The sequence below is a fragment of the Periplaneta americana genome, chromosome 14 (assembly GCF_040183065.1).
Source record: "Periplaneta americana isolate PAMFEO1 chromosome 14, P.americana_PAMFEO1_priV1, whole genome shotgun sequence".
In the NCBI taxonomy this organism is placed as follows: domain Eukaryota; kingdom Metazoa; phylum Arthropoda; class Insecta; order Blattodea; family Blattidae; genus Periplaneta; species Periplaneta americana.
Genome location: NC_091130.1, coordinates 149579261 through 149606882, shown reverse-complemented (window position 1 = coordinate 149606882; position 27622 = coordinate 149579261). Strand labels below are relative to the sequence as shown.

Sequence of the window (27622 nt, the reverse complement as noted above, 5' to 3'; positions counted from 1 at the left end):
GTTTCAAATTGAATAGTACGATCCCAAAACTCTCTCAGTCCATTTGGCCATATATATGATTATGTTTGGAACCTCTGTCATTATATTTTAAGCTTGTTATCTTCCAAAACAACGCCAATCCTTGTCTGAAAGTTTGTGTTATTATGCACGTCACTTGAAAACTCTCTCAGTTCGTAGATCTGTGGATAGAAAAGCTAGACCAGTACTTAAAAAAATGAACTTAACGCGTTTTGGGTCACACTCTTCAAATTAACTTTACAGGGAGTTATACCTGAAAGCTTGATTTGCATAATACACGTCACTGTACGTAACAGAAAACCACAATTTAAGTCACACAGAGTTAGTGTGCACTCAATGTTGGTTGCTTGACGATTGTCAGCCCACTTTGAGGTCTGTGGATATGGACGGAAAAATTGGATCGGTGTCGAGTAGAGTTCCCGGGTAGCTCAGTTGGGAGAGCGTTGGTACGTTTAACCAAAGGTCCCGGGTTCGATACCAGGCCCCGGAACAATTTTTCCCTCGAAATTATTCAAATTAACCCTACAGGGAGTTATACCTGAAAGCTTGATTTGCAGGTAACGTCTTGTATTTCACAGTTTCCTCTGATCTATCGCTTACAAAACGTGGCCGTAATCGCTTTGAGGAATTTTATCGAGTCTCTGTGTTGCAGGTGAGAATCGATCTCACAACATTTTCCGCAGTCTACTCTCCACGTTCATGAAATTGATACACTGACACCGTGTAATTGTGTCCATAAATTTTTGTTGTTTTCGTGACTTGAGTTCGAATCTTGTGAATTACTTTGCTTTGCTATGCAATGAGACAAAATATGAAAAGCTCGTGATTTATCCGTCAGTGTCTTATTTTTTTAGATCTTACATCGAGAGTTCATACTAAAAGTAAATGACAGCAATGAATTGTCTATAGCTGAATACCAAGAATTTATCCTGTCGTTACTGCATTCTGCACGCACTGTTGGCTGGATTCTGAGTCCTTCGCCTTCATCTTTCTTCCCTGGGGTTTTGGAGAACGAGTTGGAGTGAGAGAGGAGACTACTAATAACGAAATAAAAACAAAAACTGCTCCCCATGTTCACCCCAGAAGGTTAAAGACCACAAATCTATTATTAGTGGATGCGGTTCCAGGCGTTCGCCGCATCGCTTCCAGACTGGAAGCCGAGGCCATGATACTTCGCAGAGTACGACAGCTGGTTATCACATTGCATGTTATTAAATAGTGCAAGAAACGGATAAAGTTTTGTTACATAACCAAGACGTTCAAAGATGGGTCCTTACTCAAAGAAAGTTGTGTAGAAAACAAAGTTCAGAGAAGAGAAGGTAAGGAATCATAAATAAATAAAGAAAACACCCGATTTACAGAATGTACATTTCCAAAATTCTGCACATATCGCTATCCGCAAAGATATTCCATATGCATAAATTCAGATCTGTCTATTTTACTACATAGGCTACAGACATGATTTCGGCAAAACCAAGGAGAACTAACTTAAAGAAGCTTATAGCTAAAGAAGATATACAGTAAATTTTAACCGGCCGTCACGGCTAATTTTATACCCATGGCCGTAACGAAGGGAAGTGATTACACAAGTTGCATTGATTCATGGTCTAACTACTAATTACACTAGCATTCGGCTGTGGCGCATAGTGTTATTATTGTATTTTGTATTTCACCACGTATCACGGAACGAGTGTCCATATACTAGATGCTACAGTACGTTAAAAAGGAAACAAGTGTTTTTATTGAAAACGTATCTTGCACTTTATTGCCAAATACATATTGTACGGTATGTAAGTACTGTTTTCATGATTTTCTCTTTCTTTTCATGTACTCATGAAGTGAGTTTTTATTCATCGAATTTGTTATATTAACTGTGCTGTTTTAAGCTGTCGCTTCTGTAATAGAAGTGGGATGTGACAGCATTTTGCCGTCACAACTCCGAAAAAGTCGCTGTGATACATAATAGCGATTTTGTCGCAGTGTGATTTTTGTGTTCGGATGATTCTTGGCGATTGCGAATGTTGTAACGACCTGGCATTGACAGAGTCATTCATTTACTGCAAGATGATGGCAGGCAATACATGCTAGTACATTCCAAGGGTAAAGTCGTCATCAGTCGTATGTAGAAGTTTATTGTTGCTGCAAGTTCGAGCTTGTCTGGGTTCTTTAAATCTTCAATTCGTGGTCATTTTACAAAATTGAGGAATATAACTGTTCTTTGCAAGGGGTATTTATATCGGAGCAAAACCGGAATGAATCCGAACATTACAATCAAAAAACACAGTACAGCCCGTAATGTACCGAACAGAAATCTTTGTTTTGAGATCAAAACCATTAGGTACTTCTAACTGGTGATGCGTTCAGTCTTCTCTTTCACATATTTCATAACATCCTATTATTGGGATTTTACAGAAATCTGTAGCGAGGGTTTTAAATTGTTAAAAATTAATCTAAATTAATCCCATTTAGCAATATGGATTATAAGTTACTACTATTTAATCAAAACATTTCAAATATACTTATGTTTATCGCTCTTATGAGAATTGCCATATCTCCAAATCATTCCTCATCACTATTTTGTAGTAGTAAAAATCGAAGTGTGATATTTTGTCTTGACCCTTTATCAACAGCACACAACACCAATGCCAAATACATTTAACATGGAAAAGACATACTATAATATATTATATTATAAATCCCTACTGCTGAGCTAGGCTGGACTTGTAATCAGGAATATTACTATCTGAACTACAAGGAAACAATACAAATTTGGATCGCTATTTCAGAAACATTACTTACTTACTTACAAATGGCTTTTAAGGAACCCGAAGGTTCATTGCCGCCCTCACATAAGCCCGCCATCGGTCCCTATCCTGTGCAAGATTAATCCAGTCTCTATCATCATATCCCACCTCCCTCAAATCCATTTTCATATTATCCTCCCATCTACGCCTCGGCCTCCCTAAAGGTCTTTTTTCCTCCGGTCTCCCAACTAACACTCTATATGCATTTCTGGATTCGCCCATACGTGCTACATGCCCTGCCCATCTCAAACGTCTGGATTTAATGTTCCTAATTATGTCAGGTGAAGAATACAATGCGTGCAGTTATTTCAGAAACATTACAAGTACAATACTCCCTCTGCACCAAAATCAGAGCCGAAAAGCCCAAAACTCCACCATTGTCCAGTATTGACGTAATTGTGTTATATATGTGAATTAAATTATAGGGGATCTATGCTCAAAACAATTACGAACGGACACGAGCGGTTAAACAACTGTCCTACTTCGAAGAGAGGGAATTGGGTAATCGCGTCTACCAACAGACGAAAATATTTACACTTCGTCGGAGCGACCAATTACATAACGAGCAACAGGAAGCAATTAGTCGGCAATTCCCGACGAGTTCAAGCTTTCCGATTACAGCATGCGGAAATCCAGAACTTGCGAACATATGGGCCGGCAATAGAACTTTGCGACACTGTTTCGGTCGTCAGAATTGTGCCGTATATGAATAAGCCTACTCATGCGTTGGAGCCAACGCTGAAGATTTCTACGGTTTCTTGCCCCGTGGTACGTTCAATAGTTTGTATTCTCAAAGTAGGATACACTGCTTTTCAGGTTCGGTTCATACTACTCCTCTGCTAACAAGGATGGCTATAAGTTATGGAGAAATAGTGGAGGAACTGCGAAATGGCGAGAGAAAATCTATCCAAACAACTTTTATGTCCATCTCAAATTCTACCTGAATTCGACGAAATTTGAATAGGATCTTCACGTAGAAAAGAGATGGAATGAAATGGAATTTACGGCAGGGGGCACTATGGCCCAGCACTGCGACCTGTTACGATCTATCATGATAACCAGGCTTCGAGACTTTGGACCCGATACAATAAGTTTACTATGCATGCACTGTAGGTTGTTGACTCGCTGCAGGTAGATAGAGATGTGTTGAGGTAACAACGTTGCTATTTAGAATAGAGTACGGTAGTATGGGGAAACACACATATGTACATTCTGAAAGTAAATATACATTACACAATGATAATGTCAAAAGAATGTGAAAAGCATTTATTCTCCTATCTTTTATAAGCATTTGTGTTTAATTATACACAGTGTTAATGGTGGAAATATGCATGTAGCAATTTTATTTTTTTCATTTATCCTATTGGTCATCTTTAGTACCGAATTGCAATGTACCTACTACAAGATACATTCTCAGTGTCTGAAACGTAAATCTTTTTCGGTTATCTGCCAAAGTTTGTACTGCAGAAAGCTGCGCTCTCCGTCGCATGACGTGATAGGAGCAAAACGAAGAAATCTAACATCATTGCAGTCCTCTATTCTCGGGTGACTCTATGTCCACTAATTTGCTGTTTATGTTACACAATGTTCCATATCCGTTATTTTTACATAAACTTGATTTCCACTTCTGTTTTACACGTTCAGTAACCGGTGTACTTGGTGTCTCATTAATTCTCTGCATCATTTTCTAAATTAGTTTGAGGGCTTCCGGCATCTCTTGCTCTCACTTTTATAACCGTGTAATAGTTTCAGACACAGTTTGTATGAAAACTAAATTATTCGTCAGAACCTTCAAATCCAGAGCGTTTTCCTTTGCGTATTTGTTGGCATTCATTCTCCAGTACCCCCACCCACTGTACGCTTTACCACTATACTCAGCACGCCGTTATGCGGATTTCTCACTGAACTGCTCTATTGGGTCCGAAGTCTCGAAGCCTGGTGATAACTCTCAAGCTAGTGCATTCCCAAACCCACACCGGTTGACAACACTAAGATTTGCTACGTATCCAGATTTCGAGCAGACAACCCCCTCTGTGTGTCGCCAGCCGGGGATCGGGGATTGCTATGGAATGATGACGAAATGGAGAAATGATGACGGAATTATATAGATGCTTAATATGGTGAAAACGGGAGAACCCTGAGAAAAACCCCAACTGCGACCTTATCCGCCATAAGTGTCACTATCGACTTTTCAATGAAAAGCCCCAGATCTGACCGGGACTCGAATCCGGGCCGCCTGCGTGACAGGCCGTAGGTCTGACCATTCAGCCACCGCGGAGGTTAGAAAACAGGTCCTCTCGCATTTCAGTGAGCGATAAGTTAATATAATTGTAACACTTGAAATTAAAGACAAATATTTTTTTTTAGGTTCTGAACACGATTATCAATCTTCAGTCACGTACTTGACATCTTGAAAGATAACTTTGCTCAAGAAGTGAGGCTTAAGTTTTGCAACACTCAACTACAGCACTTAATAAAAAAACTTATCTGAATTCTATCATTGATTTAACCTATTTTCTCAACATCTCTGATATCGACGACCAGTGTAATAGATATGATTCTAAAATGTTAAATATAATATTGGATTTAGCAAACCATTATAATTTGTAATTTTCCATAAACAAAACCAAAATAATGGCTTTGAAGAATAGAACCACGTAATATCTAAAATTTTTATAATACCAATAATATTGAACAGTAAATGCTTTCAATTACCTCAGTTGCTGTCTCTCGTATATAAATTTCAGAGATGTAGACATCAAATTAGCTAAATGTGAACAACTTTTAGGTACACAGAACGTGAGCTTTATACATTTGCAACATGTATTATTTTTATTTTTTTTTTCCCCTGGAATCATCAAAGATATCTACATGAAATATTGCATGTATTGTAAAGTTGTCATAGCATAATTTTAATAAATATCCAAAAGTACATTGAAATTGGTTAACTAGTTTGCTCATTTCCTTGTATCAAGAATGGGTAGGAAATTATTGTATGCCTTACAATTACCATTGAAATCATTTCGCATGAAAAATCAATTATGAAATGTTATAATTTATATATTAATTAATTTATTCAATAAAAATTATTTCTGGAATGCAAGTTTTTCCACCTACCTTATGTAAAACTGACAAAAAAGACGATACCATCAATTCCAAATATCATGCAAAATTTTATAGTTTTAGAGATATTGGTACTTTAATATAGGGTCATTCCATATCAAATCAACAAGGCGCTCAACCCGACCGACTCAGATTTCTTTCAGAATTTGAGGGTTTGTTTTACCTGCCGCACTAACTAAAACTGCCGAGTTTCATATGTCCTGTGCTTTTCGTTTTCTGTCAGTGGCGTTTCAAACATGAAGAAAAATCATATTTTTGTAAGCACGCCGCTTCAATTAAAATTATATATCTCAACAACGTCTCCAGATAAATTTACAAAAATTGGGTGATACATTCTTAATATGTGATAGTTTTTATTGCTCATATTGTTTTCTGCATGTATTCTGCATGTTAACCTTGTATTCCCTACCTTAGTGCCAAGTATAACATCCCTCTCTTCAATTGGTCAGTGACAGGTTTATTTTTTGGTGCTCGGAGTTCTTTACCAAAATTTACATATTTTTTAAAACAATTATCAATATCATCTTTTGAAATTCAAAAATCATCTCGCAAATTCTCAAAGATTCCCTGCAGATTATACAATTTCATTTATACCACTCAGAAGGCCTTAATTAAGGATATGCCAATTTTAAATAATTTTTTTTATCAGTATAATTTAGTCATCTTCTAAGATTTTATTTTACAATTGATAATCAATGGTGCTTAATTATTACATTTTATTTTTATAACACTATTCATATTTAATTAATTGTATTTGCTTGCTATTCATTTCCGGATCCTCGTGATCATCCTTAATTAAGGCCGGATGAGTTTCTCTCTCTCTCTCTCTCTCTCTCTCTCACTAAAAAAACATGGTGAAACAATTTAACGTTGTTTTAATTTTTGTTTATATTTTAATATTCTCAGTGTGATCAAACTAACTAATTTCAATGTACTTTTGAATATTTATTCATTATGCTATTATAAATTTACATGAAAAATGTCATGTATCTATCTTTTATATTTATAAAGAGAAAAAATAAAAAGTATATATGTTGCAAATGTAGAAAACTCACGTCTGGGTCCCCTTAACGTAGAACTACGTCTTTATATTCGGCAAGGTAGGTCGCCAAGCGTTCGGTAACGGCGTACAAAAAGTGTTACAAATTAATAATTCTCTTAGGCTTAGACAAAGCTAAACGAAAAGTATACCACCGTGTAGACAAAGAAGTCCCATCACTGTAAACATCCACATGAAACAAGTCGGACCTTCAATACAATCAGAAATTGAAAGCAGTTTTTGAAAAAGAGACGACTTTGTCTAACACTGTAAGGAAAAATATCTTGAATGCTTAGAAATACTGAAAGTTGTTTTTTATGTGGTATATTTTACGACGCTTTATCAACTGCTAAGGTTATCTAGCGTCTGAGTAAGATAAAGGTGATAATGCCAGCGAAAAGAGTCCAGGGTCCAGCGCCGGAAGTTCCCCAGCATAATTGGTTGAGGAAAACTTTTGGAAAAACCTCAACCAGATAACTTGTTCCAACCAGGATTTGAACCTGGGCCCGGTCGTTTCAAGGTCAGACATGCTAACCGTTACTCTGAAAGTTGTTGCTAAGCGAATTAAGCAGTTTGATACGAATATCAGAAATGAAAACAGCGTATCTAATCAACTTCTGGCAAGAGTCCGAAATTCAAGAGATTATATGGAATGACAGACATCTGATATGAAGAGATAAACTGTGATAAAGAAGGCAGTTCAGGGCCAAAAACCATAGGTTAAGAAGGAAAAACAAATACGTAAGTGAAGAAAAATAAAGAAAATAGCAAACAACTAAAGAAAAGGAAAGAAAAAGGTTATCGACCTAGTCGTGAAGTAAGGAGTGGGTCTTGTGGCAAGGGTTTGAATTCCACTTGAGGCGGTTACTTGGTTCAGAACTTACTTACTGGCTTTTAAGGAACCCGGAGGTTCATTGCTGCCCTCACATAAGCCCGCCATTGGTCCCTATCCTGTGCAAGATTAATCCAGTCTCTATCATCATATCCCACCTCCCTCAAATCCATTTTAATATTATCTTCCCATCTACGTCTCGGCCTCCCTAAAGGTCTTTTTCCCTCCGGCCTCCCAACTAACATTCTCTATGCATTTCTGGATTCGCCCATACGTGCTACATGCCCTGCCCATCTCAAGCGTCTGGATTCAATGTTCCTAATTATGTCAGGTGAAGAATACAATCGTGCAGTTCTGCGTTGTGTAACTTTCTCCATTCTCCTGTAAATTCATCCCTCTTAGCCCCAAATATTTTCCTAAGCACCTTATTCTCAAACACCCTTAACCTATGTTCCTCTCTCAAAGTGAGAGTCCAAGTTTCACAACCATAAAGAACAAACGTAATATAACTGTTTGATAAATTCTAACTTTCAGATTTTTTGACAACAGACTTGATAAAAGCTTCTCAATGACAAAGATAAAAAAGGGAGGAAGAAGGAAAAATAAGACAGTACATAAAATAAATAGAAAGAAAATAAAAATAGGCGGTAGAAATAAATAAATAAATAAATAAATAAATAAAAATAAAAAATAAATGAAAGAATAATAATATAATATATTATAAGGATGAACCTTATAAAGAAGCAAAGAAATATAGATAAAGATGGAATAAATAAGAAAGAAGAGAGGATAACAATAATTAAAAAGAAAAGAGATAGAAGGAAGAAAGAAATATACAAGGAAAAGGCAGAAATACAAAATAATCCAAATAAACAGAAAAAAGAAAGTATAGATTCTGCTATAAAATGATGTAGGGAGAGAGAAAATGAGAAAGTTGTGACAGCCAGAAAGTGAAGAAGTGTACATATACCAGGTGAGTAAAAGTTTGGAACATTGTTTGTAGCTTTCCTATTTTTAATTTTATGGAGAAACTCATTGTAGCCTACGGTACAAAAGTTATAGTTGGTGAAAAAAGGAATATTTTGAGAGTGTTTTCAAATCTTATATTGGCCAAACTTCATTTTTCACACTAGTTTATTAAACTGTGTCGGACTGTAAAGAAAACATCTATCGCAATGTCCATATTTTATATGTTGTACAATATTATAATATTGTGAAACTTTAATTTTCCTATCAATTTCTATTTTTCTATTAAAATTATAGCATATGCCTAGTAACCTGTTGTATCCTATAGGATACTTTGCGAATTTGAGGGTTAAAAACTGTGTTTTTTTTCATTAAATTTATAAAGAGTCCCTGGGACTCTGTTTTTTTTAATGACACTATGTACATATTGTACATGCTTTTCTAGTCTTGAATTTTTCAAAATGTACAAAATACAAAGACGACGCTTTAATAATTTTTTTAAAATTATAATGATAGCTTAGAAGATTGATATGCACCATTGAAATTTGACTACAATATTAATATAAGGCATAGAATTTACAGAAATAAAAACATTAAAACAATTTAGCAGTGATCTGATTGTGCCATGTGTTGATATCAGATCACAAATTGTGTTCAAAATGGTTCCCATTTACTGCTAAACAATCTGTAAGTCTTGTCCCGGAAATAGTTTAACGTCTTGTTGATCTGTTATATCTTATCCCTACTTCTTCGTTTTAACTCTTCCTGGTCTCGTGTTCGGTCCTTAGAGATCCTCCACTCCACAACACAAAATATAATTGGATGGTATGAGGTGATCTTGGGTGCTGTTCACATGAAAGAACCATTGTTATTCAATTAATTTGATTAGCTTTTGTCTGTGATTATTTAATTCATGTCTCCTTAGTCTCCATAGTAATAAATGGATTCAATGCAGTAATTCCCTTTTTTATGTACACACAAACTGTGATCATAAATTTGAAGCAATTTTTTACAAAATAACAATTTATATAATTATTTTGTTGTGTTCTGAGAACTAAGGAATCTACAAATTGAAAAATAAGTAGCTACATGATGTCATTTTAAAAAACTGACTTCTTGACGCATCCTTTGCAATTTATTGAAGAACATCGTTCTTGAAAACACGTTCAAAATATTCCATATTTTATGTCCTTTAATTTTTGTACAACGCTTGTTTATAAAATGAAAAATAGTAAAGCTACAAACCGTGTTCAATACTTTCTATTCACCTAGTACAGATGTGAAGTCTATTCAACTAACTGCATTCTAGTTCTGGGTTTTCCCCTCTATTTTATCGTTCAGTGAAATTTGTCGTCAACCAACCACGATTCTGAAATGCATCAGGTGTTCTTCGGTTTCCTCGAAATATCTTCGTACTTAGTTTACATCATTGTTAACGAACATTATTTCGATCAGTTCTACGTATTGGCTACGTGATGTTTACTTAAACACACCAGGTGTCCGTTAGAAAAATTACAGTAAGCGACGGAGATACGTGACTTCAGAAAGTAAACTTGACCCGGTCCATGAACTAGTCTCTTTACACGAATTATATTCTGATTCTTTTTCAGATTTTTTCGATAGGCCTATATAGTGCTTACCAACCACTACTACTCGTATATTGGAATCGCTGATTGCAAAAACACTCTAAGTCATAAAATACATATTTCATGAAAATCTGAAGTAACATTATATCATGTTAATGAATTGCTATACACAGTTATAAATTTATTATAGAATGGCTTGTTCCTGATAATACCCCAATACCTGAGATTCAAAACTGAATTACGAATGTGTTTAAAAAAATTATTTTACGACGTGGACTTAAGTTGGTTTTGTAATCATTTCATAGCAATTGAAGCGGTGAGATCAATAACCATTCAAGTCCACTTCTGGCCATTCATTATTTGCAAATTTGAAATTAAATTTTTGAAATATATATTAGTCCTACTTTTCACGTGCGATATTATTCTTCTCTAGTGTTAATATTATATTATATAATTCCATTGCCGCTGTAATTATATTTTAGTTCCTATTTTATTTTACTTATTTATTATTATTATTATTACTATTATTATTATTATTATTATTATTATTATTATTTTAATATTATATCTGAACTGCGACCGAGCACGAGCGCTGCTCATTCGGTCTCAAATTTTGTTAATACTACTGTATCTTCTTTTTATATTTCTTGTATTATTTTATTTCTATTTCTCTTGTTTGTTTTGTAATTATATTCTTTATTCTGTATACTTAAATTTAAATAAATAAATAAATAAATAAATTTTGGACATTTCCACAAGACTTTAAAAGTTGGTATACTACTTTGTCTTGATCCCTAAAGCAACCAGAAGTCCACACCTGTGGAGTAACGGTCAGTGCGTCTGGCCGCGAAACCAGGTGGCCCGGGTTCGAATCTCGGTCGGGGCAAGTTATCTGGTTGAGGTTTTTTCCGGGGTTTTCCCTTAACCCAATGAGAGCAAATGCTGGGTAACTTTCGGTGCTGGACCCTGGACTCATTTCACCGGCATTATCACCTTCATATCATTCAGACGCTAAATAACCTAGATGATATAGCGTCGTAAAATAACCCAATAAAATAAAAATAAACAACCAGAAATATTACGTGCAAAAAATAATAATTAGGTAAGAAATAAATAAAAATGTTTTTGCATTTTTCTCGAAACTTGTGTAAATGGACTTGAATGGTTATTAGTTTTCGATCTATAAATTGGTTTCAGGCCCTTTGGATATTAAACAAACTTCAATTAAATCGTTGAAAACAAGTTGGTGAGCTTTACCATTGTGCTAACTACCTCGTTCGGTTTTTTCCGAGGTTTTTCCTCAAACAATTGAAGCAGAATTGCTGGGTAACTTTCGGCGTTGTACTTCGGACTCACTTCGCCATCATTTATTGACATATGGCTGTCATCATTATCATAGCCCGGGTTAAGTTCACTGTGCAGCGTGTTATATTAGTACAAGAGTGCGATCATTTAGCGACAAATAAAATTCACAGAACAGGAGTGGTGGTCACAATAAGGATGAGTTGCAAACCCTCGAACAGTGCAGATTTATAATGACAATAAATCCGAGTTCAAATCCCAACGATGGCCGAGTTGTATTGTGGATAAAGCGAAGATTGAAATGAATTTTGTCTGATTCTGCTAACACCCCACAATTGCCCTTTCATTATCATCTACTTACTGTACTTCACTACTATGGAGTAATGATGAAACGAGCGGGTCCTGGTTCAAATCAAGGTTGGGACAAGTTACCCGGTTCAGGTTTTTTTCATGGATTTTCCCTCAACCCATTAAGAGCAAATGCTGGGCAACCACAGATCTACAGAAAAACGGAAGCCCCGAATCTCCTGGGCGGCGAACAATTTGACTTAGGTGGCTCTATGAGGTATGGTAGACCATCACCACAGATATGGTATTCAGACTTTCAGCTGGAGAGGAATGAATGCTACGGGGTGGTGAAGCTGCTTTAGCATAACAGCAGAGCCACGTGTACATAACAAGCCTACTTCAGCTGTAGTGCATGCGGATCATTCTATCCGTTCTGTAGATGGCAATGCCAATCGGCATAGGGCACATAGTGAGGTACGGGCTGGGATTTCCTTTGAAGTTTTGACAAGCAACTACGACTTTCATGTTCTTCGTATATTCTCCTTATATTGGTCTTCATTTTTCTCATTTATTTAATGACGCTATATCAACTACTTGGTTATTTAGCATCGATGGAATTGATGATAGCGAAATGGTATTAGGCGAGATGAGGCCAAGGATCCGCCATAGATTACCTGACATTGGCCTTACGGCTAGGGAAAGCCTCGAAAAAACACAACCACGTAATCACTCCACGCGTAAATCGAACCCACTCCCTAGCGGATCAACAGAAAACCCGCTACCGCCTGAGCTATGCTTATGGCTTCCCTTTATCCTTCCTGTATTCAACTTTTACTCCATGTAGCTATTCCCCTTCTACGCCTTGTATTCCCCTTGTTGTCCCTGCATTCTCCTTAATCTTCTTATATTTCTCTTTTTTTCCTTCCATGTCCACTTATTTCCCTTATATTCCTCCTGTGCTCCTTATATTCCCCTTGTTCCCGTTTTATTCCCATTGCTCTCCTATTCTCCTTGTATTCCACTTATTTCCCTTATATTTCTCCTGTGCTCCTTATATTCCCCTTGTTCCCGCTTTATTCCCATTGCTCTCCTTGTTCTCCTTTTATTCCACTTATTTCCCTTATATTCCTCCTGTGCTTCTTATATTCCCCCTGTTCCCGCTTTATTCCCATTGCTCTCCTATTCTCCTTGTTTTCCACTTATTTCCCTTATATTCCTCCTGTGCTTTTTATATTCCCCTTGTTCCCGCTTTATTCCCATTGCTCTCCTTGTTCTTCTTGTATTCCACTTATTTCCCTTATATTCCTCCTGTGCTCCTTATATTCCCCTTGTTCCCGCTTTATTCCCATTGCTCTCCTTGTTCTCCTTGTATTCCACTTATTTCCCTTATATTCCTCCTGTGCTCCTTTTATTCTTCTTGTTCCCGCTTTATTCCCATTGCTCTCCTTGTTCTCCTTGTATTCCACTTATTTCCCTTATATTCCTCCTGTGCTCCTTATATTCCCCTTGTTCCCGCTTTATTCCCATTGCTCTCCTTGTTCTCCTTGTATTCCACTTATTTCCCTTATATTCCTCCTGTGCTCCTTTTATTCTTCTTGTTCCCGCTTTATTCCCATTGCTCTCCTTGTTCTCCTTGTATTCCACTTATTTCCCTTATATTCCTCCTGTGCTCTTTATATTCTTCTTGTTCCCGCTTTATTCCCATTGCTCTCCTGTGTTCTCCTTGCATGTCCACTTATTTCCCTTTTATTCCTCCTGTGCTCCTTATATTCCCCTTGTTCCCGCCTTATTCCCATTGCTCTCCTTGTTCTTCTTGTATTCCACTTATTTCCCTTATATTCCTCCTGTGCTCCTTATATTCCCCTTGTTCCCGCTTTATTCCCATTGCTCTCCTGTGTTCTCCTTGTATTCCACTTATTTCCCTTATATTCCTCCTGTGCTCCTTATATTCTTCTTGTTCCCGCTTTATTCCCATTGCTCTCCTGTGTTCTCCTTGCATGTCCACTTATTTCCTTTATATTCCTCCTGTGCTCCTTATATTCCCCTTGTTCCCGCTTTATTCCCATTGCTCTCCTTGTTCTCCTTGTATTCCACTTATTTCCCTTATATTCCTCCTGTGCTCCTTATATTCCCCTTGTTCCCGCCTTATTCCCATTGCTCTCCTGTGTTCTCCTTGTATTCCACTTATTTCCCTTATATTCCTCCTCTGCTCCTTATATTCCCCTTGTTCCCGCTTTATTCCCATTGCTCTCCTTGTTCTCCTTGTATTCCACTTATTTCCCTTATATTCCTCCTCTGCTCCTTATATTCCCCTTGTTCCCGCTTTATTCCCATTGCTCTCCTTGTTCTCCTTGTATTCCACTTATTTCCCTTATATTCCTCCTGTGCTCTTTATATTCTTCTTGTTCCCGCTTTATTCCCATTGCTCTCCTGTGTTCTCCTTGCATGTCCACTTATTTCCCTTTTATTCCTCCTGTGCTCTTTATATTCTTCTTGTTCCCGCCTTATTCCCATTGCTCTCCTGTGTTCTCCTTGCATGTCCACTTATTTCCCTTCTATTCCTCCTGTGCTCTTTATATTCTTCTTGTTCCCGCCTTATTCCCATTGCTCTCCTTGTTCTCCTTGTATTCCACTTATTTCCCTTATATTCCTCCTGTGCTCCTTATATTCCCCTTGTTCCCGCCTTATTCCCATTGCTCTCCTTGTTCTCCTAGTATTCCACTTATTTCCCTTATATTCCTCCTGTGCTCTTTATATTCTTCTTGTCCCCGCTTTATTCCCATTGCTCTCCTGTGTTCTCCTTGCATGTCCACTTATTTCCCTTTTATTCCTCCTGTGCTCCTTATATTCCCTTTTGTTCCCGCCTTATTCCCATTGCTCTCCTGTGTTCTCCTTGTATTCCACTTATTTCCCTTATATTCCTCCTGTGCTCCTTATATTCCCCTTGTTCCCGCTTTATTCCCATTGCTCTCCTGTGTTCTCCTTGTATTCCACTTATTTCCCTTATATTCCTCCTGTGCTCTTTATATTCTTCTTGTTCCCGCTTTATTCCCATTGCTCTCCTGTGTTCTCCTTGCATGTCCACTTATTTCCCTTATATTCCTCCTGTGCTCCTTATATTCCCCTTGTTCCCGGTTTTATTCCCATTGCTCTCCTATTCTCCTTGTTTTCCACTTATTTCCCTTATATTCCTCCTGTGCTTTTTATATTCCCCTTGTTCCCGCTTTATTCCCATTGCTCTCCTGTGTTCTCCTTGTATTCCACTTATTTCCCTTATATTCCTCCTGTGCTCCTTATATTCTTCTTGTTCCCGCTTTATTCCCATTGCTCTCCTGTGTTCTCCTTGCATGTCCACTTATTTCCTTTATATTCCTCCTGTGCTCCTTATATTCCCCTTGTTCCCGCTTTATTCCCATTGCTCTCCTTGTTCTCCTTGTATTCCACTTATTTCCCTTATATTCTTCCTGTGCTCCTTATATTCCCCTTGTTCCCGCCTTATTCCCATTGCTCTCCTGTGTTCTCCTTGTATTCCACTTATTTCCCTTATATTCCTCCTGTGGTCCTTATATTCCCCTTGTTCCCGCTTTATTCCCATTGCTCTCCTTGTTCTCCTTGTATTCCACTTATTTCCCTTATATTCCTCCTCTGCTCCTTATATTCCCCTTGTTCCCGCTTTATTCCCATTGCTCTCCTTGTTCTCCTTGTATTCCACTTATTTCCCTTATATTCCTCCTGTGCTCTTTATATTCTTCTTGTTCCCGCTTTATTCCCATTGCTCTCCTGTGTTCTCCTTGCATGTCCACTTATTTCCCTTTTATTCCTCCTGTGCTCTTTATATTCTTCTTGTTCCCGCCTTATTCCCATTGCTCTCCTGTGTTCTCCTTGCATGTCCACTTATTTCCCTTATATTCCTCCTGTGCTCTTTATATTCTTCTTGTTCCCGCCTTATTCCCATTGCTCTCCTGTGTTCTCCTTGTATTCCACTTATTTCCCTTATATTCCTCCTCTGCTCCTTATATTCCCCTTGTTCCCGCTTTATTCCCATTGCTCTCCTTGTTCTCCTTGTATTCCACTTATTTCCCTTATATTCCTCCTGTGCTCTTTATATTCTTCTTGTTCCCGCTTTATTCCCATTGCTCTCCTGTGTTCTCCTTGCATGTCCACTTATTTCCCTTTTATTCCTCCTGTGCTCTTTATATTCTTCTTGTTCCCGCCTTATTCCCATTGCTCTCCTGTGTTCTCCTTGCATGTCCACTTATTTCCCTTCTATTCCTCCTGTGCTCTTTATATTCTTCTTGTTCCCGCCTTATTCCCATTGCTCTCCTGTGTTCTCCTTGTATTCCACTTATTTCCCTTATATTCCTCCTCTGCTCCTTATATTCCCCTTGTTCCCGCTTTATTCCCATTGCTCTCCTTGTTCTCCTTGTATTCCACTTATTTCCCTTATATTCCTCCTGTGCTCTTTATATTCTTCTTGTTCCCGCTTTATTCCCATTGCTCTCCTGTGTTCTCCTTGCATGTCCACTTATTTCCCTTTTATTCCTCCTGTGCTCCTTATATTCCCCTTGTTCCCGCCTTATTCCCATTGCTCTCCTTGTTCTTCTTGTATTCCACTTATTTCCCTTATATTCCTCCTGTGCTCCTTATATTCCCCTTGTTCCCGCTTTATTCCCATTGCTCTCCTGTGTTCTCCTTGTATTCCACTTATTTCCCTTATATTCCTCCTGTGCTCCTTATATTCTTCTTGTTCCCGCTTTATTCCCATTGCTCTCCTGTGTTCTCCTTGCATGTCCACTTATTTCCTTTATATTCCTCCTGTGCTCCTTATATTCCCCTTGTTCCCGCTTTATTCCCATTGCTCTCCTTGTTCTCCTTGTATTCCACTTATTTCCCTTATATTCCTCCTGTGCTCCTTATATTCCCCTTGTTCCCGCCTTATTCCCATTGCTCTCCTGTGTTCTCCTTGTATTCCACTTATTTCCCTTATATTCCTCCTGTGCTCCTTATATTCCCCTTGTTCCCGCTTTATTCCCATTGCTCTCCTTGTTCTCCTTGTATTCCACTTATTTCCCTTATATTCCTCCTCTGCTCCTTATATTCCCCTTGTTCCCGCTTGTTCTCCTTGTATTCCACTTATTTCCCTTATATTCCTCCTGTGCTCTTTATATTCTTCTTGTTCCCGCTTTATTCCCATTGCTCTCCTGTGTTCTCCTTGCATGTCCACTTATTTCCCTTTTATTCCTCCTGTGCTCTTTATATTCTTCTTGTTCCCGCCTTATTCCCATTGCTCTCCTGTGTTCTCCTTGCATGTCCACTTATTTCCCTTCTATTCCTCCTGTGCTCTTTATATTCTTCTTGTTCCCGCCTTATTCCCATTGCTCTCCTGTGTTCTCCTTGTATTCCACTTATTTCCCTTATATTCCTCCTCTGCTCCTTATATTCCCCTTGTTCCCGCTTTATTCCCATTGCTCTCCTTGTTCTCCTTGTATTCCACTTATTTCCCTTATATTCCTCCTGTGCTCCTTATATTCCCCTTGTTCCCGCTTTATTCCCATTGCTCTCCTGTGTTCTCCTTGTATTCCACTTATTTCCCTTATATTCCTCCTGTGCTCCTTATATTCTTCTTGTTCCCGCTTTATTCCCATTGCTCTCCTGTGTCCTCCTTGCATGTCCACTTATTTCCCTTATATTCCTCCTGTGCTCCTTATATTCACCTTGTTCCCGCTTTATTCCCATTGCTCTCCTGTGTCCTCCTTGCATGTCCACTTATTTCCCTTATATTCATACTGTGCTCCTTATATTCTTCTTGTTCCCGCTTTATTCCCATTGCTCTCCTGTGTCCTCCTTGCATGTCCACTTATTTCCCTTATATTCCTCCTGTGCTCCTTATATTCTTCTTGTTCCCGCTTTATTCCCATTGCTCTCCTGTGTCCTCCTTCTTTTTCTCTTGTTCTCCTAATATTACCCTCGCTCTCTTTTATTCCTCATATACTCTTGTTTTGCTTGTTCCTCACGCTTTTCGTCAACAACTCCTTCTACGTAAAGATATTAATAGCATAACAAAACTATGCACAGCTGTCGATTTTTACTACTTCTGTTACCATTCTTCTGTGAATTAGTAGTACATAAGTTAGGAAAACGAATAAATTAGAATACCATATGTTATTCCTTGTCAAGGTATAATCTGATCACCTCAAAAAAACTTAACTAGTGTTTCTCTGGGTAGGACTTCTTTGTTTTAAGCAGCAACCTATACTTTGTAGCTATAAAAAGGCAAGAAATGGAATAGAATTTACGGGAGGGGGGCACTATGGATTAGCACTGCGATCTTTTCCGAACTGTTGCGCTAACCCTCAAGCTAGGCGCATTCCCAAACCCACACCGGCTGACTACACTAAGGTTCGCTGCGTACCCAGGTTTTGAGCAGGTAACCTCACTCCTTCCTAGGCCAGCCAGCATATAAAGATTAGAAGAAGTAAGGTATTCTAATACAATAAAATATTAATTAACTTACTAAAATTATATTTCGCTAATACTAGCTTCATCAAAACATTTGAACGGAGCCGCCATTTTCAGTTGACTATCTATGCGGTAAACAAATGACGATCGCAAAGCATGTTTTATAGTACCGTAAAGAATTTGCAGTTTTAAGTGTTAGCAAACAAAGAAACAAATGGTAGGGAGATGAAAAAAACAGAAGAAAGTATATAAAGATTAGAAGAAATAAAGTACTGCAGTACAATAAAATATCAATTGACTTACTAAAATTAAATGTAATTAATGTTACGTAGCTCCATCAAAACGTTTCAACGGAGCCGACATTTTCAGTTGACTATCTATGCGGGAAAGAACTGACGATCGAAAAGCATGTTTAATAGTACCGTAAAGAATTTTCATTTTGAAATGTTGGCAAACAAAGAAACATATGCTAAGGAAATGATAAAAACAAACAAATGCTAGGGAAGTGATAAAAATAAACAAATACTGGGAAAGTGATAGAATTGTATCGAAAAACAGTCATCATTGGTTGAAACACATCCTTTCATACAGTTTTATTGGTCAAAAGTAGTATGACGTAGTAAAAGTGTAATAGTCAATTAAAAATACCAGACCTAACCGGAATCCGAACCCGGGCCGCCTGCGTGGCAGGTCGGAGGTCTGACCACTCAGCCACTGCAGGAGGAGAAAGTCAAATTCGTATGAATATCAATCAAGAACCCACGGAATTGACTTTCGACCGTTCACATACTGAAGACTAACCGAAAGTGCCTGAAAATTCAGCTGTCTTTGTTTACATCAGGTCAGCCTAACACAGTTTAGAGCGAGGTGCTGAAGTTACCTGCTGAAAGAATGAGACACAAAGTCGTAAACATCAAGGTCGTTAAACCACGGAAATTCGATTTCATGGAACGCGAAGATCAAAAGAATCTGCCATTTTGTCGCAGATCAATCACTGTCCAGGAAGATTCTTCTAACAGAAGCGCGCCTGGACACTTTAACTCTGATTCTGTCTTCTATGTTGTAGGAAGCGTAAACCGTCCACTGTTGTTGAGACAAATGCTCACTTGAACCTTTTCTTCACTACTTCCTGGCAAAGAATGAAGCGTTAGACAGTTTAAAAGTGTGAAAACTTTTGAAAGTAGTTCAAAGTACAAACAGCTGATTACGGAACATAAATTTAATTTAATTTAAAGCAAGGTACCGGTATCAATTTTGTTTCATTATTTTTCTTTGCACCTTCGAGTTTTAGTTTGTTTCTTCGTTCATTTCTTTATTTGACCATTCATCATTTTCTTTTTGTTTATTACGAATGTTTTTTTTTAAGTCCGAAGATGAAGTTCGAGCTGATACACCTATTATCAGTCAGTACATCTCACTTGACGATGTGTGTCAGAGGAAGAACAATATACAATTGTTGAATATACGTATCTTAAGAAAGGAACTGGTCACACTATCCAAATATCTCCTGGATTAGTGGCCTCATAAATGATGTTTTAAGAGGTTCTTCGGACTGTTGACTAAACATTAAGAATAATATCTGTAATATTGACAATTAATATTTGAGGAGAAAAATTCGCTCCGGCGCCGGGGATCGAACCCGGGTCCTTGGTTCTACGTACCAACCGCTCTGACCACTAAGCTACGCCAAATTCAATCTACAGTACCGGATCGAACCCTCCTTCTTCAATGTTTTTTTTTTTTTTTTTTTTTTTTTTTAAAGATATAGATGGATTTATTGAGTAATATTATACATACAGATTTTATATTATTATCATTTTCTCTAAAATCCAATGCACGGGTCTTCTGACCGTACGTGCTTTGTACCCAAAACAAGTCCTCCTTTGTAGGTCCCCCCCCCACCTATGATTACATCCAACTACTCTCTAAAAGAACACACATATTAAAAAAAATGGCACAATAAAACACATGTCAACTGCCATTATACTAGGAGCGCACTCAGCTGAGTGACTTGTTTGGCCGGGATTCCGCAGTTACGTGCACAGTAATCTGTACAAATATATGCACTGCAGCTATGAGAATATTATAGATTTATTAATTTGTCCTACAGAATAATATCTGTAATATTGACAATTAATGTTTGGAGTCAGGCCACAAAGGGAAACATTGAAGGAGGAGGGTCCGGTCCGGTACTGTGGATTGAATTCGGCGTAGCTCAGTGGTCAGAGCGCTTGGCACGTAGAGCCAAGGACCCGAGTTCGATCCCCGGCGCCGGATCGAATTTTTCTCCTCAGATATTAATTGTAAACATCAAGAGTTAATTAAATAATGGATGGATGGATGAACGAATTAATTAATTAATTGACTAAAGGATGGACGAATGAACACATGAACAGATACACGGACGGATGAATGAATGAATGAGTGAATGAATGAATATTAACTACAAATGGGTTTTCACCCAGTGATAGATATAGGAAAAATAACGATGACAGAAAAGCTTATAGTTGGGGTTTTTCTCGAGGTTCCCCCATTTCTCCATATTAAGCATCTACATTATTCCATCGACATTTCTCCATTTCGTCATCATTCCATAGTATTCCCCGAACGCCGGCTGCAGACACACGGAGAGGGCTGGTCTAGGCATTAGTGCGGTTACCTGCTCAAAACCTGGGTTCGCAGCGAACTTTAGTTTAGTCAGCCGGTGTGGGTTTGGGAATGCGTTTAGCTTGAGGGTTAGCGCAATAGATTGTGAAAGGGCGCACAGTTGGGTCGTAGTACCCTCTCCCGAAATTCCATTTCATTCCGTTTTATCCTATTGGCTGTTGTATACTGTTGTCCTCGCACAGATTCCATCTCAGCGAATTTCAATCTGAATTTATATTTTGGCACGTGAAGAGCTAGAGTACGTTTTTGCTGTTCGTGATTGTTACTGTGAGCAGGGTTGGAATTGAGTCGCTTGCGCTCTCCGAGCCGGCTCACAGCTCATGAGCGGAATGCAAATATTAGCTGCGATCTGTATAAGGGTGGACTGGAAGAAGGGGTGATCTCGTACAAAATATACACAAAAGGAAGTACTATTACGAGTGTTTATGAAATGAATTCCCGTTCAGTGTTTGCAAAACTATCTTGGACTATTATTAAATAATAAAGAAATATTTATTTTACAGAAATAATAGAAATTCTATAGCTACTTAAAGGTACAATATCATTTTGTTATATTATTATTTATTAGTACATCAAAACGAGGTTTTATGCTGTTGGCAGCTGAAAGGAACAGTAGCCTACTGATCGTAATGAAACATCAGTTACAGATGTTCGATGTCTGCCTATATTAAAGTTGATTATAGAAAACAGTTGCTCACAAATATAAATGTTGAGCCAAACATAGCAATCATTTTCACACCAGCCTGTGTAGTTGTGGATATTATTGCTAATGTTTAGTCTTGTAGAACTCAACCAGGCTAGTAGTATTATTCAAACGATCTTTAGCCCTTAGGTCACATTGAAGATCAATAAGTTCGAGCTGTAAATCGTTAAATGTTAAATGTTATGTTCCGTCTTTTAGATTCCTCATACTGTACTGTAGCAGTAGGTAAGCAACGTGAAACAGTTACTGAGAATAGGCCTACACACTGCACTCCACTAGATAGCTGAGTGGTCGTTTCCCTCTCCTCTACCTAAAGCAAGTCTATGTCATTCTGACGTATCTTGCTCTCCGTTTCGGCGAGCGGTAAACACGGCTCTCCCGCTCCGAAGGAGCGCGCGGGCTTGTTGAGCGCTGTTTGTGCAGGTATGGATTAGGCAATGCTTCAGTGCAGAATTGTGCAGGGAATGTGATAAACTGCCCGTATGAAGTAAAACTGGAATTTTTCTGCCTTAACTTTAGTAGTAAAATCACCGTTTGAAGTTTAACTGCACCAAGTGTTTCGTCGTTTCTGACAAATAGATTTTTGTTTAAAGTGCAGTTTGAGCCTAGGCGACTCAACTATAAGAATGTTTGGGATTTAATACAATTCTGATATTTATATTCCTTTCTGTCTTTATTTTGTCCGTTGATCAAGTCGGAGTCTTTTCGTTAATTACTTCATAATCGTTTCCTCATTCCATGAGGCCTAGTCTGGAGACAGCAATGCAATTGATGGTCGAAACGATTCATACATCAATATGACGCCAATGAGTTGTTTGAAATTATAATTAATAATCATCATCATTCAAAATATGTTTTAGACCAGGTGGTCTATTACGGTCTCGCATCAGTCCATCTGTTAGCCGGGCGACCAAAGGATCTTCTTCAACGAGGAGCACACTGCAGGATTTGCTTCGGGATGCGTGTTCTATCCATTCTTCTGATATGATTTTCTCAGTTTTTCCTTTTTGACTGTTTACAGATTGTAATATTGGTTCGGTTGTGAGCTCTTTCAGGATCTCATCATTTCTTTTGTGATCCCATTTTGTGACTCCTGCAGTGCGTCTCATGAACTCCATCTCGGCAGCGTTTATTCTTGAAGAGTAAAGTGTTCTTACTGTAAGGTCCAAGCCTTGCAACTGTAAGATAAAACTAATCGGGCAAGAGTTTTATAAATTTTGATTCGTGTATTCTTCTGAACTAATGATGGTTTAAAAACTGAATTTATTGTGCATAATGTAATGAATAATAATAATAATAATAATAATAATAATAATAGTACTAAGTATATGATTATGTCTCGTGACCAGAATATTGTACGAAATGGAACTATAAAAATTGGAGATTTATCCTTCGAAGACGTGGAAAAATTCAAGTAAGTTTATCTTGGAGCAACAGTAACAAATATAAATGACACTCGGGAGGAAATTAAATGCAGAATATATATGGGAAATGCCTGTTATTATTCGGTTGAGAAGCTTTTGTCATCTAGTCTGCTGTCCAAAAATCTGAAAGTTAGAATTTATAAAACAGTTATATTACCGGTTGTTCTCTATGGTTGTGAAACTTGGACTCTCACTTTGAGAAAGGAACAGAGATTAAGGGTGTTTGAGAATAAGGTTCTTGGGAAAATATTTGGAGTTAAGAGGGAAGAAGTTACAGGAGAATGGAGAAAGTTACACAACGCAGAGCTGCACGCATTATATTGTTCACCTAACATAATTAGGAACATTAAATTCAGATGTTTGAGATGGGCAGGGCATGTGGCACGTATGGGCGAATCCAGAAATGCATATAGAGTGTTAGTTGGGAGGCCGGAGGGAAAAAGACCTTTGGGGAGGCCGAGACGTAGATGGGAAGATAATATTAAAATGGATTTGAGGGAGGTGGGATATGATGGTAGAGACTGGATTAATCTTGCTCAGGATAGGCACCAATGGCGGGCTTATGTGAGGGCGGCAATGAACCTCCGGGTTCCTTAAAAGCCAGTAAGTAAGTAATAATAATAATAATAATAATAATAATAATAATAATAATAATAATAATAATAATACTATAGATTTCGCTAAAGCATTTGACAAAGTAAACAGAAACATTCTTATCGAAATTCTATGCCACGATAATGTACCAAATCAAATTATCTCCAGTATCTACAACTTATATAACCAGAATGAAATTACTATACTAACTGAACATGAAACATGTAACTGGCTTCCAATAAATCAAGGTGTTAGATAAGGTTGTGGACTCTCACCACTTTTATTTATCATATATATGAACACAAGCCTCAAAATTTGGAGGCAAGGCCATCATGCCGGAATGCAAATCAACCGGAACACTTGTCTCGACACTCAGCTGTTTGCTGACGATCAAGTATCAGAAGATGAACTGCAACGAGCCGTCCACAACTAACAAATAACTGCTTCAAAATTTAATTTGGAAATATCAACCGAAAAAACCAAAAACATGGCTTTTTTAGGAAAAGATCCAGTTCCATCCAAAATCATTATAAATGACACATTAATAGAAGGTGTGAATTCATTCAACTATTTAGGTTATCTATCATACATCACTGATGATGATATAGACAACAAAATCTCAAAATTTCTAAAAACTGCTGGAACCATCAACAGTGTATTCAAACCTTCCCAAGTACAAAGACATACAAGACTGAAAATCTACAAAACTCTCGCACGACCGGTTTTGGCTTATGGCAGTGAAGCATGGACACTAAGAAAATGCGACGAAAGACGGCTAACAACTGCCGAAATGAGATTCATGCGAAAAACTGCTGGATACTCTCTTCTCGACTATCATCGGAACGTATCTTCTGAAGGAATTAAAAATTGACTCTATTATCCATTATCTGCAGTAATACAGACTTCAGTGGCAGACACATGTCAAGAGGATGGATCGCTCTAGATGGCCCAGGAGATTTTGTCGTATGTCCCAAGAGGTCGAAGAAATTTAGGAAGACTTACGAAACGCTGGCAAGAGACCGTAACAGATCTACTGGGGTCTAGCACTTGAAGGTTGTTGATGATGATGATGATGATGATGATGATGATGATGATGATGATACTCTACTTGTCACTGCAGAGAATTGGACTCATTTGGAAGTGCCTACTACAATTAAGTACTTTAGAACTAGACTATATTAAAAATGAACATTTTCTGCCTCCTTATACTTCCAGCATTATTAATCACCCCAGTGTCCACCTTATGTAGTATCGGGATACGTTACTATTCGTAGACACAAGAGCTCTTACCTGGAAGGCGAGACAGAAGGAGACCCACTGGTAAAAGCGATACACTTTTACGTCCTCCTTGTTGCCCTTGGTGCTGTCGACGCCCGGGAAAGCCACCTCGATGCCTGCCTCTTTGTAGAAAGCGCTGGTCACAGTATATGTCATGTGGATCCAACAGTACGTGTCCAGCACTTCATCAGTAGGGCTAGGAAGTTCGTACCAAAACATAGTTTTCAGGTTGACTGCAGTCACGCATATAGATCACGCCGCTCTATTAAACTAGCTGTCTTCTATGTGTACTATACTCTGTTCACATAAACAACTCAGAGTATATCCGCAAGTGTGGATGTATGACTTTCGTAACTACATTATAGAGAGGCATACTATATAATTTCCGATAAGGTGATATAAATAGAATTGTTGTATGTGTTGCCATCTGACTAGCCTATCTTTTGCTAAGTGAATTAATGTTCACTACAATAGCTTCATTATGACAAGTTATTTTGCCATCTTCAGATCAGTCAAATATAAATATAAAAATAAATATGAACACATTACAAGGATCAAACCGCAAACAATGTTAAAAATTAAAAATTGAATGTATCGCCTTGAGCAACTAAAAATGAATAATAATATAAGTATAACAATACATGATTGTAACCTACCTACTTGCTCATGTAACGCTTTGAGGATATCCTCACAAGTCAAATATTTAGGCATTATTATTGACCAACATTTAAAATGGGACAAGCATATCTCCTTCCTGTGTAACAGATTGCGTAAAACAATCCACAAATTTTCCATTCTACGCTCTTATTTACCTGTTTATGTTCTGCGTACTGTGTACTTAGCTCTGTTTCAATCAATAATTCAGTATGGTATTTTAGGTTGGGGAGGAATGGCAAAATCGACTCTCCATCCTTTAAATTTGCTCCAAAAAAGAATTATCAAAATTTGTCTATATAAACCTTTTTATTACCCAACAAAATTAATTTTTCAGGAATTTGGTGTATCAAATCTAGAACAAATTTATAAACAAACACTGCTGATTTACTTCCATAAAAACCACAATAAATTTAAATTTGATCCTCACGAATACCATACGAGACAAAACTACAGTTTCTTTCTAAATACTCCCAAATGCCACACAACTACTGGATTAAAACACAGCAGAAATTTTGGACCCAAAATATATAATGTATTAATTAGAGCTTACCCTGAGCTAAGTACACTTAACACACATAGATTTAAGAAACAAATCAGGTTAATTATTTAATTGCTTAAGCTAATTGAGTTAAAAATTGATACTCTAATATTTATGTACTTTTGTATTTTCTATTTGTATATAGACCCTATTATTACATGCTGTACGTATTTTACCATTTATTAATGTTATTGTGCTCAATGAACTCTCTTAATTTTGTGATATATTTTATATAACTGATCTGAACTGCGTCCGACCTCGAGCTTCTGCTCTTTCGGGCTGTAATGCCTAATGTAGCTCAAGTGTAAAGTATTAAATAAATAAATAAGTTACATGTAAATATGGTTAAAATTATAGATAGATAACGCGTTGTTTGATGTGTAACATTGAAGAACTAAATTAGCTTCAATGAATAGACGGTTGTGACATGTAATGTAAGATACATTATACAATGTTAAGAAAACCAGCAAATAGTTACATATCTTAAATTACAAGTCACAACCGTCTATTCATTGAAGCTACTTTATTTCTTCATTGTTACACATCAAACAACCTGTTATCTATCAATAATTTTTAACCATACTTACATGTAACTACATTTTATTTTTAATTTTTAACATTGTTTGCAATATGATCCTTGTAATGTGTTCATATTTATTGTTATATTTATATTTGACTCATCTGAAAATGCCAAAATAACTTGCCAAAAACGTTAAACTGTATTTGTATTTGTCATATAAATCAAACTATTGTAGTGAACACTAATTCACTTAGTAGAAGATAAGCTATTCAGAGACAAAACGTACAATAACAATTACATTATAGACAGTACAGAAGCAGTTTCATTACGTGCTAACGTTCGCAGTGAAGTTGTGCAGTTTAGTGAACGGCTTATAACTTGACAGAATTTAAATCTTCCAATCATACGAAGTTTAATGCAATACTTCAAGATTTACTGATAATCATACATTAAGAAACGGAGAAAATTTTTATTGGTAATTATGAAATGTGGAACTATAATCTGCAAAAGGAATATTAGTTCTGGGACACTGCTACGAAATTATAATGGTATGGAATACATTTCTTACAACAATAAAGAGAAATATTCTATTTCAAAATCTGACTCAAGTAGAACATAACTGCATTCTTTCTCGACCTATATAAGTATGTATAATGTTAATGTGTTTTAATATCCCTTATAACAATTACCTGCAGAAATCACTCTGCTGCATTCCAGAAATATTGAAATGACTGACACCGCGAGATGTGGAAGAATAACTACTCTTAAAATATCCGCAGAAGTCCCAATAGTCATTAAAGCAAAAATGAAAAGTGTTCTCGAAA

The 27622-nt window shown here is 37.3% G+C and overlaps 1 protein-coding gene across 3 annotated transcripts in view; it reads right to left on the bottom strand.

Moving 5' to 3' along the window:
- The window catches only part of LOC138713836 (innexin shaking-B-like), a 78855-nt gene that overhangs the window by 23433 nt on the left and 27800 nt on the right, over positions 1 to 27622 (bottom strand). Inside the window, exon 2 of one of the 3 annotated variants that reach the window (XM_069846280.1) lies at positions 25096 to 25279. The exons of the other annotated variants lie outside the window; for them this stretch is intronic. Coding sequence (XP_069702381.1) covers positions 25096 to 25279 — 184 coding nt within the window. The remainder of the gene's footprint in view (positions 1 to 25095; positions 25280 to 27622) is intronic. 3 annotated transcript variants of the gene reach the window in all.